The 12,978-nt window shown below is 47.9% G+C and overlaps 1 protein-coding gene across 1 annotated transcript in view; it reads right to left on the bottom strand.

The window, feature by feature from the left end:
- Window positions 1-145: 145 nt before the first annotated feature.
- zcchc14 (zinc finger, CCHC domain containing 14) overlaps window positions 146-12,978 on the bottom strand; it is a 40,361-nt gene continuing 27,528 nt past the window's right edge. The window contains exons 7-13 of the mRNA XM_061222234.1: window positions 11,150-11,195; window positions 9,668-9,941; window positions 9,326-9,414; window positions 7,265-7,374; window positions 6,555-6,698; window positions 4,686-5,861; window positions 146-1,562 (exon numbers count right to left, since the gene is read on the bottom strand). Coding sequence (XP_061078218.1) covers window positions 1,507-1,562; window positions 4,686-5,861; window positions 6,555-6,698; window positions 7,265-7,374; window positions 9,326-9,414; window positions 9,668-9,941; window positions 11,150-11,195 — 1,895 coding nt within the window. The 3' untranslated portion in view covers window positions 146-1,506. The remainder of the gene's footprint in view (window positions 1,563-4,685; window positions 5,862-6,554; window positions 6,699-7,264; window positions 7,375-9,325; window positions 9,415-9,667; window positions 9,942-11,149; window positions 11,196-12,978) is intronic.

The following is a 12,978-nucleotide window of genomic DNA, read 5'->3' as shown; positions in this document are numbered from 1 at the left end:
ACCTACAAAATCAGCAAGGGATCAAATAATTATTGCTTCCACTGTAGGTGCATTAACCCAACGACCTTGCACATCCGAGCAGAAAGACACACACCCGACAGCTCTTAAAACCACAGGGACCAAAATGCACTGCACTGCTCCGCTGTGTGGCCCATTGGTGGGAGACAGACTTGCACACAATCACCCTGTTTGGAACAAAACCAGGAGGAAGACCAAAGGCTCACCAACATCAGCACCAGTTTTGTGATCTATGGTTCAGCTCATTTAGTTATCTACAGTAGTTTGAGGCGAGTAAAGAGGGTATGGTTTCCTTTAAACCCCTGGCCCAACACCAGACTTGGAGAACCCTTTCTTCTGCTCGTTTTCCTTACCCTTTTCCACACCTCATCCTCACTTGGTGAGATTTCACTCCATTTGAGATTATTACACAAGTCGCAGACTTCAGAGAGTAAAGACAAGATGCCCCCAGACATAAAACAAAACAAGGCGGGGAGGGGTAACTCCACCATAAAAAAGGCAAACAAAAGACATCATACAGTCTTCAATCATAGCAATTATGAAACTCTGGCATCTGTTCCCTCATGAAATAGAGGTTCCAGGTCGTTTCACATTTTTAACAAGATTAAAATGTCTCAAGTTTTATATAAAAAAAACTATGAAACATATAGGAAGATATTCCAATCTGGAGTACTGGCAGCATACGAGCGCGGGTGCCATTTTGGATCAGGCCGCGTTGGTTTCCGCGTTCATCCCTCTTCTCACACTGTGCATCTGCGTAAGCCTCGCTCACTTCAGGGAGCACCCATTAAAGCTCGCGTTCGGCTCCACCATTTCGAGACAGCCCACCATCTGGAGGAAAAAAGATCCGTTCTCTGCAGTACGCCTGCAGGAAGGGAAGTTTGTTATTATAGAAAAGTGTTGTACAAAAGACAACTGTAGTGTGACTCGAAGGGGCGCCAGGAAGCCCACTGTTTCCAGATCAGTCGGAAGTCTTTGGGATGTAGCTGGACAATGCTTGCAGGTGCAGATTGCCGTTGTCTGTCCGAAGGAGTGCATGTGCCGTGTTCACCTGGACAGTCTCCCCGCTGTGCGGCAGTGTGGTTTCCCTCACTCTGGGGTAAAGACCAGGTGCGGTTGGCTGCTTCGCTGGAGTACACACACCGAGCGGCCATTTTGTTTGTCCGATTGCTTTAACTCTCCTTGGCGTTCTGGACATCGAGAGATTTCCTGAGGGGGTTCAAAGGTCACCACACTGGGCGAGGAGAGGGAAGCCATAATACACACACACACACACACACACACTGGTACAAATGCCATAACTGATACACAAGCACACATACACCTCTGTAGGTATATCCCTCGCTCAGCATCTATTTGTGAGGTCCACTTTTTTGAGTTTCTCAGATTTGATCCAACACCCTTGTGAACGGGGACCCCTTCCTCACAGCAGCGAAGGATGAGACACAATCTGGTGCCGTGTAGAGGGGGGCGTGAGCAGAACACTGTCTAGTCCCCCGAATCCTGACCATCCGATGGGGGTGCGTACTTCAGCCGAAAGGTTCCTGAAACACAACATTCAAAATCACTGTGAGCTCCATAATGTTTGGGACACGGACTTTTCTTGATTTGTGATTTGTCACCATGTAGCAATTACAGCACACACTGTATATACAGTGGGCTCCAAAATTATTGGCACCCTTAATAAAAATTGAGAAAAAAGAACATGAATAATTACCTATATTTTACATTCAAACTCAAGGGAAAACTACACTTTTATTGCAATACATTTACTCTCATGTTTCAATGTTTTTTATTTAGTAATCACATTTTTTTTGGAAAACTACAGGTGCCGAAATTATTGGCACCCCAGACAGTTATTGTAAATAAAATCAAACTAACTGAAATTGGCAATACAATTTTACCCAATGCAGTTAATTTCAGTCTAAAGGAACGTTATTGTGTCATTCCATCACTTCTTGTTTCACTAGAGTATAAAAATGAGGTAACAAGCATACAATATCTCTTTGTCAACTATCAGCAAGGGAAAAGCCAAGGAACTGTCAATTCAGAAGACAGATGGTAATTGACCATGACAAGTATGTTAATGGGTACACAAAAAAAGACATAAATGGTTAAACATACCACTTAGCAACAGCAATAATAAAAAGGCGTAAAACATATGGAATGGTTGCAAACTTGCCAGGAAGAGGACACATTCAGTTGTGTCTTGGGGTCTCAAACAAACCCATAAAATGCCACCTCCATACCAACAAACTCTTTGGAAGGGTGGCAAGAAGACAGTCCTTACTGAGCAAACAATACTGAACTGAATAAACAAAACCAAGCATCTTGAGTTTGCCAAACCTCATTGGAATTATGACAGGAAGAGAGTGCTATGGTCAGATAAGACCAAAATTGAAAGGTCTTGCCATACACACCATGGACATATTTGCATATGTGTCTAATCCACATAAACTCCACCACCTTCTCTTCCCTGCTCATCCCTCCCCCTCCCACCTCTCACTCTCCCCTCTCTGCAGATGACTTCTTGGACCACTTTGAAGGGAAAGTGGCTAGTATCCGGAACTTCTTTACTCATCCGTTGATGCCATCTACTCCCCAAAGCACAACCATGCACAGAGCCTCATCCCTCTCCTCTGTCCTGATCCTCCTTGACCTGTCTGCAGCGTCTATCTGTCTACCACCAACCCCTTATTTCCACCCTGGCTGAGATGGGCATTTCTAGGACTGCCCTCTCGTGGTTTGTTTCCTATCAAGCAGATAGGTCCTACCAGGTCAGCTGGAGGGGGTGTCCCAAATGGCTCTGCACTAGGGCATCCGCTCTTTTCCTTTTATATTACATTTCTTGGTTCAGTAATTGCTTCACATGGTTTCTCATATCACCGTTTTGCTGATGACACTCAACTTTTCCTCTCTTTCCCTCCCTCCGCCATACAGGTTAATGAGAGAATATCTGTCTGCCTGGCCGACATCTCCTCATGGACAGTCAGGCATTACCTAAAGCTCAACCTCTGCTCTTCATCCCTCACAGAACCTACTCTACAGAACTCCCTACTACTCATAGTCAAGACCTCACAGTCATCGTTGATGGTACTACAGTGGCTACCTCCCGCTCTGCTAAGAACACGGGGGTGGTCCTGGGTGACCAGCTGGATTTGACCAAGACCAAGACCAAGGCCAAGACCAAGACCAAGTTGCAGCAACATCGTGGTCCTGCAGAATCCTTCTGTAGGACATCAGGAGGATTCAATCAAACCTGACCACATACTTCATGCAGCTACTTGTCCAGGCTATGGTAATCTCCTGGCTTGCTACTGCAAGTCAAGAATTTTCATGTTTTTGGCCTTGAAAAAATGTGTTCCTTCAGCAGTATGTTTGGGATCAATAGGCCTCATGCAAGAACTGCTCGTACAAACAGATTTGTTAATTTGCTTAAATCTCTTAAAACTAGTGATTTAAGAGAACTTGGCACATTCACAATTTTTTTCTTGTTTAAATGTTTTTCTTAGGTAGGAACAACATTTATGAGTGGTCCTGACCTGTCTTCCGAGTCGTGTAAACAAGAGCCTTTCAGTGCATGTCAGCACGGCTTGCCTGGCAAACAGAACTCAGATCTGAATCAAGATTCAGCAGCTTCATAGCTTATTTCTCACCTCAAATGTTATCAGAAACATATTTTAGTGGCGTGTTTAGGGGAAAAAGGACAAGGTTTTTCAACAATCCACCATATTATTATGTTTTCCAAAAAAACGAATGAACCACAGTTTGTTGAATCTGACGTGGCACACTCACATAAGCCTTTTGTATGAAAACAGTAAGAGAAATTTATAAGAATACGAAAATGTTTTTGCATGAGGCCCATTGTCTTGCTGTAGCATGAAGTACTTGTCCAATACATTTTGAGGCATATAGTTGAACCTGAACAAATAAAATGCTTCTGCACACTTCTGAATTCATTCTGCTGCTGTTATCAGAAGCTACATCATCAATTAAGACAAGTGAGCCAGTATCTGTGGCAGCTATATATGCCAAAACCATAACACCTCCATCTGTCCACAAGACCTTTTCCAGAACTCTGGAGGCTCTTTTAGGTACTCCTTAGCAAGCCATCCTGTTTTTGCACTAGGGTTTGCATCTTGCTGTGTAGCCTCTGTATTTATGTTTGTGAAGTCTTTTGTGGAGAGTAGTCAGTGACACATCTACACCTACATCCAAGCCTATTTTTCGGGCTATGTCTCGGACTGTTTCTTTTTCTCAGCCCCATAATAGCTTCCTTGACTTCCATTAGCAAAACTCGAGGGCTCATGTTGCCAAATGCCAATAACAGACTCCAAAAGCAATCAAAAGTCTAGAATCTAGATACTGAAAGCTCTCTTATACCTGCATTAATGAAGCAATGGAACACACCTGACTTATCAGAAACATGGTGAAACCAAAATGTATGTCTTTTAACGAAGGCTAAGAATCTGCACTTTAACCACGTGTGAATTGTTTGATTACAAAATCTAAAATTCAGAAAGAATATGTTATCTAAAAAATGTATTTCACCTGTGGGACAGTTACTGTCATGAATCAGGAGCTGCTATGACATGTCTGCTACCCATAACTTCATGTGTGCTACCCATAACTTCATGTGTGCTACCCATAAGCCCCTTCCCCAGTACCTTGCTGTGCAGAGTCCATGGGCGGCTGCTTGCAGTCCTGCGCCCGGTGACCGCTCACTCCGCAGTTGTAGCAGGACATGTTCCCCGCCTTCTTGTGCCCCACGCCGCCGTTTCCCAGCATGCCCTGGGGCTGGTACACGCCGGCGCCGCCCCCGAGGAAGCCCTGCATGGGGGGCAGGACGAAGCTGGGCTGCGTCTCCTGGGGCAGGCCGCCGCTGTAGAGCGGGGGGGCCACCAGGGGGTAGGAGAAGGGCGCGGCCGAGCCGCTGTGCTGCTGGGGGTGGTGGGGGCCGGGGGCCAGCAGGGGGCTGAGGTGCAGGAGGGGCCCGAGCGTGAAGACGGGCGGGCCGGAGAAGGGGTGCTGGAAGTACCCGGCGTAGCCGGCGGGCAGGGCGCTGTAGGACCCGCAGTTCCCACTGCAGCCGCAGGAGCTGCAGACGCAGACGGACGCGGCGTCCGCCCCCGGGGCGGGGCCGGGGCTGGATGTGGGAGGGGCCGGGTTCAGCCCGGAGACCGCCGTCCCGCCGCTGGCGCAGTAGGTGTTGCCGGGCACCGTCGCCATGGGGATGCTGCCGCCGCCGGCCGACGTGGCCGAGATGCTGCAGACCGTCGCCATGGGCACGCTGCTGACTGTCGCCATGGGGACGCCGCTGACGGACGGGGGAAAGGCGCCTGGCCTGGGGTGGGCGTAGCGGTGGGCGTGGTCGGGCGGGATTGAGGGGGACAGCTGCAGCTGTAGAGGGGGGTGCGTGACGTGGTGCAGGGTGTTGGAGGTGGCGGTGAGGGCCACGCTGGTCTCCACCGTCGGCCCCGGGGGGGACAGCAGCATGGCCAGGGGCCCCTGGTGGGTGGGGCCGGAGCCGTCCTGCAGGGGCGGGGCCACCTCCATGCTCAGGCCAGGGAAACGGCCCTCCAGCCTCAGAGGCTTGACCCGCTCGTCCGAGGGGGGACAGAGAGGGGACAGGACGGGGGTGGGCGGGGGAGGGGGCGGGGGCCGGGGCTTTCGGGGGGAGCTGAGGATGCGGGTGGCGGAGAGCTGGGGCAGGTGGTAGGGCGAGGGGTCGTTCTGCACCGGCAGAACCTGGGCAGTGGGCCGGCAGGGCCCGGTCGGCACGGTGTGGTTCAGGAGAACGCATGAGCGGTCCTTTTCACCCGCATCTGAACTGGACTCCAGCCCTACAGAGGGAGGGAGAGAGCGACATTTGGCACCCCCTCTGGCTTTAGCAGGAACTGCACTCAGTCACACAGGCATTTAAGAGTCTCCTCTCATGTACGACAGGGGTGCAGGTTTTTGTTTTAGCCCAGCACTACAACAGCATATTTAACCAATTTGGCACATCATGGTCTCCAATCAAGTAGAATCAGGAGTTATATAGTATAGTGCTGAGCTATAACAAAACCTGCACTCACACTTGCCCTTTTCAGATTGGACCGCCCTGACCTACACGGCTACACTCTGCAGCCCCGCCCCGAGTCTGGATGCTAACACCTTATTGGTCAGTTGTGAAGCAGGAGGTGATCGGTGAGGCTGCTTGTCATTTTCAATACACAGCTCTTAGAAAAAACATGCTCCTGAAACATGACGACAATCATTTCAGGTCGGCAGTCTGATTCCGCTCTGGGTGTGTCAAAGTGTCCCTGAGCAAGACACCTAACCCCCAAATGCTCCCGATGAGCTGGTTGGTACCTTGCATGGCAGCCAATAACCATTGGTGTGTGAGTGTGTGTGTGAATGGGTGAATGGGAAGCATCAATTGTACAGCGCTTTGGATGAAGGTGCTATATAAATGCCAACCATTTACTATTCACAGCTACGCAGAGGAGCCACAGGGGCACAGAGGGTCGGCATGGTGACAGGCAGGTGCTTACTTCTGTGGGGGTCTCTGGCTCTGTCGAAACCGTCGTCCCGGGACAGGGGGGTCATGGGGCTGGTGGGAGAGCTGCAGTACCCTGAAGAAGAGCTGCTGTCCCGTGGGAACAAGTGGGGGCCGGTCTCCACCTCTACACGCAGCTCTGACACACACACACACACCCACAGAACATGAGTATTTGCATGACAGTTGTTGACTGATAACAACAGTCTGGACTGTGGAGCTGCCTGTGCTTGTCTTGGTATTGCAGGTGTAAAGTTACTCCCTAGATAAGAAAAGACAAGATATACTGTATTGGACCCATCCCTGTTACCTAGGATCCCCTTGTTGTGGATGCTGCTGGTGATTTAGGTTACATGTCTCAGCTGTGGTGAAGGTTACCTCTGCTGTTAGTGATGTAGGTTACGCGTCTTAGCTGTGCTGCAGGTTACCTGTGCTGCTGGTGATGTAGGCTACGTGTCTTAGCTGTGCTGCAGGTTACCTGTGCTGGTGCTGGTGTAGGTTACATGTCTTAGCTGTGCTGGTGTAGGTTACATGTCTTAGCTGTGCTGATGTAGGTTACATGTCTTAGCTGTGCTGGTGTAGGTTACATGTCTTAGCTGTGCTGGTGTAGGTTACATGTCTTAGCTGTGCTGGTGTAGGTTACATGTCTTAGCTGTGCTGTCAGTTACATGTCTTAGCTGTGCTGATGTAGGTTACATGTTTTACCTGTGCTGCTGTGGATGGGTGTCACAGGACTGATGTGACTGGAAGGCATAACCCGGGCAACCCCACTGCAGGACACGGGGAAGTGTGACACCACGTATTTCTTCTCACGGCTGGACATGGAAGACAATGACATCATCAGCAACCAAAAATGGCAACATCACCAATCCAACTCATCACAGATAATGACATCATTGCCAAACTCACTTATCACAGAGAGCGTGACATTATCCCCTTTCTTGCCCATGAGAGGGAGACAAGGTTGTAACTATACGTTGTGTAAGTAACAAGTAAGATGTAGTCCAAGTGCTCCTGACTTCACGGTTTATCAGGAAAAGGAATGTTAATATAGTAATGTTGAGGAGTATTTACAGAGCACTTGTAAAGCACAAAAACATTTAAATGCAGAAAATAAGTAAGCATGGATATGGCACACAATAGCACAGGTGGAAAGTCCAGGGGTCATACAATGCTGCCATGTGTTTTTCCCCTTATGAACTCAGCCAGCTGATTTAACTAATTAGTTCTACCTCCTGGTTGCAGAACTGCGCTATTTAGTAAATTCAGGAGCTTGGAACAAAATACAGGGAAGGATTTTCGGAACCTGTATTTTCCATGTCTGCACAAAGGTACATTATTTAGCAGATTTGAATAAACAAATGCTCTTTCAATACCCTCTCTGGCAGCTAGAGGGTGCAATAGTGCACATGTTAACCCGGCAGCATGCAGTGTTCATGGTGACCCAAACGCAGTGGAAACTGTTCAACTGTAAATCAGCTGTTTGGAGGGTGAAGATACAGGCAGAGGTGATTAGTGACGTCCTGGGATTATGACCATATCTCACCCTTCAGGTACATCTAATCTGGACCCCTGTTTAGGGCAGGTTGGCCTCACATTAATGTTTAACAGCACCTGCCCCGTGGACCTCGACACAGAACCCACCCCTCTCGCTCTCAGTACTCTTCCTCTCGCACGGCTACACACACGCCTTCCCTCACGTATGTGCTCCCGGTGTAATACAGATGCGGGATAGGCTGTTGTAGTAGAGAGCGGTGTAAGACAGGCACAGGACCGGCTATTGTAGTGTTATGTTTAGTTTAATTTATTTTATGGATTATTTGATAGGGACAGTACACATTTAAAATTGAGACAGAATTAGTAAGGAGGCTAGTTTTCATCAGCAGTCTCGGGGTAGGTATTGGACAATACTGACGTGGGATTGGCTGTTCTAGAGGAGATAAGTGTAATACAGGCACAGGATTGGTTGCTGAGCAGGACAGCAGGGGTGAGGCCAGAGACAGACTGTCTGATTCTGCCCGGGCAGGAATGCAGTATAACAGCATTACACACAAACCGGACCCCGCTAACATTACAGCCACAAGGCTAAAGCTAGTCTAACGTTACAGAGCGAGAAATCTCATGCAAACTGACTCCACTTCAACTAGCCTCTGACTCAGCATCACACACTCACTACTAACTGCCCATTAGCAATTAACCAGCATTAGCCAGGGGAACTAGTCAACAGACAGCTCTGTGTCTATCACAGAGAGACACACACACACACACACACACACACACACACACACATACACACATACACACACATACATATATACACACACATACAAACATACAAACATACAAACACACATACACACATATACACATATACACACACATATATACACACACATATACATACATATATACACACACATACATATACACACACATACATATATACACACACACACACACACACACACATACATACATATATATACACACACACACACATACATATATACACACACATACACACAGACACATACACACATATACATACATATATACACACACATACACACACACACACACATACATACATATATACACACACATACACACACACACACACACACACACAGACACAGACACACACGCTATTGATGCACATTGTTTCAGAGTTCGCCTGCTCCTGTCTCTGACCCCAGCTCTCTGGGGACAACAGAGCGACGGTTCCCACCGCAGCAGTGCATTGTGGGATACACGGGCAGGACTCACTTCTGCAGCTCCAGCTGGGTCTTCAGCTTCTTCTTGGCCCCCTGGGTGAGGTCATACTTATTCAGGTCTTCTTCTGTCAGCGCAAGGAACTGTGGGAAGGAGCGGGGCAGGGCGAGAGGGGAGAGAAAGAGAAGAGATAGGAAAGTGAGGGAAAGTTTCCACAATTCACCGCTCACTTGCACCCCCCCCAACTCCCCACCCCACCTAGAGGGGTTAGTTACCCTGCCCTAAACAGGGGTCCACCGCCCCAGTGTGGATTTGTCTGCCACAACTCCCCCACCACTGACTCCTCCCATTCAGAGCCCCTGCCCTAGCTCAGGCCCCTCCCATAATACGGCTCACCTTCTCCATAGTCAGCTGCTTAAACACTGGGTAGTACTTGTGGAGGCGGAGTTTGCGCAGCCAATCCAGGATCCCGCTCTGCTCGGGGCCGGCCTGTGGCTGAGGGGCGGGGCTCCGGCCCGACGTTTGGGAGGGCGCGCCCTCGCACATCACCCCTCCGCCGAGAGGCAGGACGGGCGCGGCCCCCGGGGGCAGGAGGGCCGTGGCGGGGTAGGGCTGGAGAGAGCAGTGGCCGCTGATGACGGGCTGGATGCTGGCCACTCCACAGATGGGCCTGGGGGTTAGTTAGAGGAGAGGGAATAAGACCTGCGGGCTCTCAAAATGGCCGATACCTTTCGCGACCGCTCTGTAAACTTGAGGAGTTTGACTATTTGGCGGTGCAGGTCTGGTGTTTATCCCTTTTTTTACCCTTCTGTTACTCTGTAAACCGTCCTTGTGACAGTCTTCTGTAAAAAACACTAAGCAAAGCAAATAAATAAGCAAATTTGAAAAACATTGAGGTCCAGATCCTGGATGAGTACGTATCTTTTCTTTGTCTTCCCGAGACTAACGCTGATGTTCTCCACTTCTGTGTGTCGCCCTGGATAAGAGCCTCTGCAAAGTTATTGTAATGTAATGTCATTAGGGTGGAACGGTGATGATTCACTGCTCTTGTCTTCTCCCCCCGAGCTCAGACTTCGCCGCTGTGGTATCTCGCCTGCCATCACCAGCAGGGGAAACCAGACCATAGCCTTAGAGCAAAATGCTAACAGCTCCTCACGGTGAGACCAGAGGTCAGACTTTAATATCTTAACAGTCATAGTTCCTCGTGATTTTGGGAATTGCTGAGCACCCCACACCTTCCCAGCAGCTTATTTGGTAGCGGTTATTTGCTTTAGCAGCTACATCCTAGCAGTCAGAGCTTAGTGGTTACCTCCCTGCAGTTAAATCCTAGCGGTTACCTCCTAGTGGTTTAATCCTAGTGATTAAGTTAGCTCCTAGTGCTTGGATCCCAGCAATTAGATCTTCGTGGTAACCGCCACTCAGTTAAAATTTAGCGGTTAGCTTCTAGCCCATTACTCAGAGTAATGTGTTTGCAAACTGGTCCACTGACAGGGGCATGCTCTTGCCTTGAAAAACACAACCCCCCCACCCCCTGTCCCCACCGTGGGAACCCTTTGAAGTGGACTTCCAGTAAAGCAGTAATGAATTTTGGAAGGGGGTGGGAGGTGGGTGCCGTGGATGTCTCAGTGAAGCTGCATGCCTTATTTATCACTGGAAAACAGATGGTGCTCCATCTAACCGAGCTCCTCATGAAGCAGGACGGGGTGGAGGATGAATGAGAGGTGCAGGTGTGTGTGTGTGTGTGTGTGTGTGTATGTGCGCATGTGTGTGTGTGTGCGTGCGTGCGTGCGTGCATGTGTGCGTGAGTGTGTGAGTGTGTGAGTGTGTGTGTGTGTGAGTGTGTGTGTGTGTCCGTGTGCGTGTGTGAGTGTGGGTTACCTGGGTAGGCTGTTGGCTCCTCTGTACTGCAACGAACAGGCAAGATCTGTAGGGGGAGCAGAGGCTTCAGTTTCCATGGGTAAAACACACACAGCTGATCTGATCAGCCGGTACACTGAACAGGCTTTCTTTACTGACATCACCAGCTGCTTCATTTCATCTTCTGCACTGTGTCACATGACCCTGCAGTACAGCTAAGCTTTAAAATCACATGACCTCACAGCACAGAAAAGCGTATAGATCATATGACCTCAGAGCACAGTGAAGCTTATAAATCACATGACCCCACAGCACAGTGAAGCTTATAGATCATATGACCCTACAATACAGTGGAGCTTATAAATTACATGACCTCACAGTACAGTGGAGTTTATAAATCACATGACCAAACAGTACAGTGCCATAAATCCTGTACATAAATGAGGGACATGGAGCCATACATGGGCTCCAACTAAGCATGTTTAGGAACATTTTCAAAACTTTCAGTACTTTCATGCTTGATAATGGTCAATATTAATGGAATAATACAGCCACTTCCATTCTTAATCATAAGCAATATTTTATATTTATATAGGGTACATATTCTGATCAAAACATGTATATGACAACGGCAGAGGAGGATAATCCAGATTGAGAAAGTAGTCCTCCTCAGTATTTTGTTCCAATCACCTGGATTTGATAATGGGCACAATTCTTCAGCAAAGAGGCAGAACTAATGAGAGACCAGCATGGCAGGACTGTGACTTCTGAGTCCTCACATGATCTTACTCTTCCCTCTCTGAACCAACCTGGTTTCTTCTCTCCAGTCCAATTTAAGGGGACGGGAATATTATTTTGGGGTTTAGGTATTTAAAAAAAGGTTCTCCATAAGCCTCGAACAGGTCTTCAGGGTACACATCATACAGACTTCCCTTTCTTAATTTCAGCTACTTTACTGTCATGCTGGGTCATGTGACTCATCAGCTCCACTGTTCTGGGTTATGTGATGAAATCCACACGAGAACAGGAACCCCTTTTTATTTTGCTCTGTAATGTGCTAAATATTGTATGTTCAGCTCAATTTCTGTTCTAAATTGTTGAATACCAGCCATGATGATGGAAAAATCATTCAAAGTTCATCATCATGAGGGATAATTTGAGCCACAGACTCGACTTGCCCCAGGCCAAATATGGCTCAATTTAGCCACAGCCTCCATTTAAACAAACACAGCAAGTTAGCAGATTCCATGCTAAATGTTAATGCTGATACTAAAGCTGGCTAATGTACCCACACAAGTAAAACATTCAAACTCCTCAACTTCTGCACTGACATGTCCATCATGACACCTTGGACAACAAAACAAAATCCCTTGAAATGGCAAAAAACTGCTTTATAATACTGAAATGTACTTACTACTTATTGAATGTGTTTGGGATGACTACTCAAGGTATGAGTAAAATCATGAAGTACTCCTAAATGATTAGTCAAATTACCAATTTCTAGTATGGTTGCCGAGAAACAAAGGCGTGGCTCAAGTTGACCCACCAGCTCAACTCACCCTCACTCCCCTTAATCGTGGTGTAGTTTTGAAGCAGGCATTTAGTCGGGCATTTTGCCCAGTTTAGTTCTTCTAGTTGTGGAATATTTATGAACTCCTTTTCACTCCTTCCTCTCACACACTTGAGGTCTCTTCTAAAGAGCCTCACTGCAGCTTCTCTCTAATTTTCTAAATGAGATATTACTCAATAGCATCTTATTAAATGCAGTATGAATTAAATTAAATCAACTGGATATAAAGTTGATTTAATTGTCTCTGGTACCACCACACTGGTAATGTCTGTAAGCTAGG

The sequence above is a fragment of the Conger conger genome, chromosome 15 (assembly GCF_963514075.1).
Source record: "Conger conger chromosome 15, fConCon1.1, whole genome shotgun sequence".
NCBI classification, from domain to species: domain Eukaryota; kingdom Metazoa; phylum Chordata; class Actinopteri; order Anguilliformes; family Congridae; genus Conger; species Conger conger.
The sequence above is the reverse complement of the archived record's forward strand: the minus strand, read 5'-3'. Positions and strand labels throughout refer to the sequence as shown.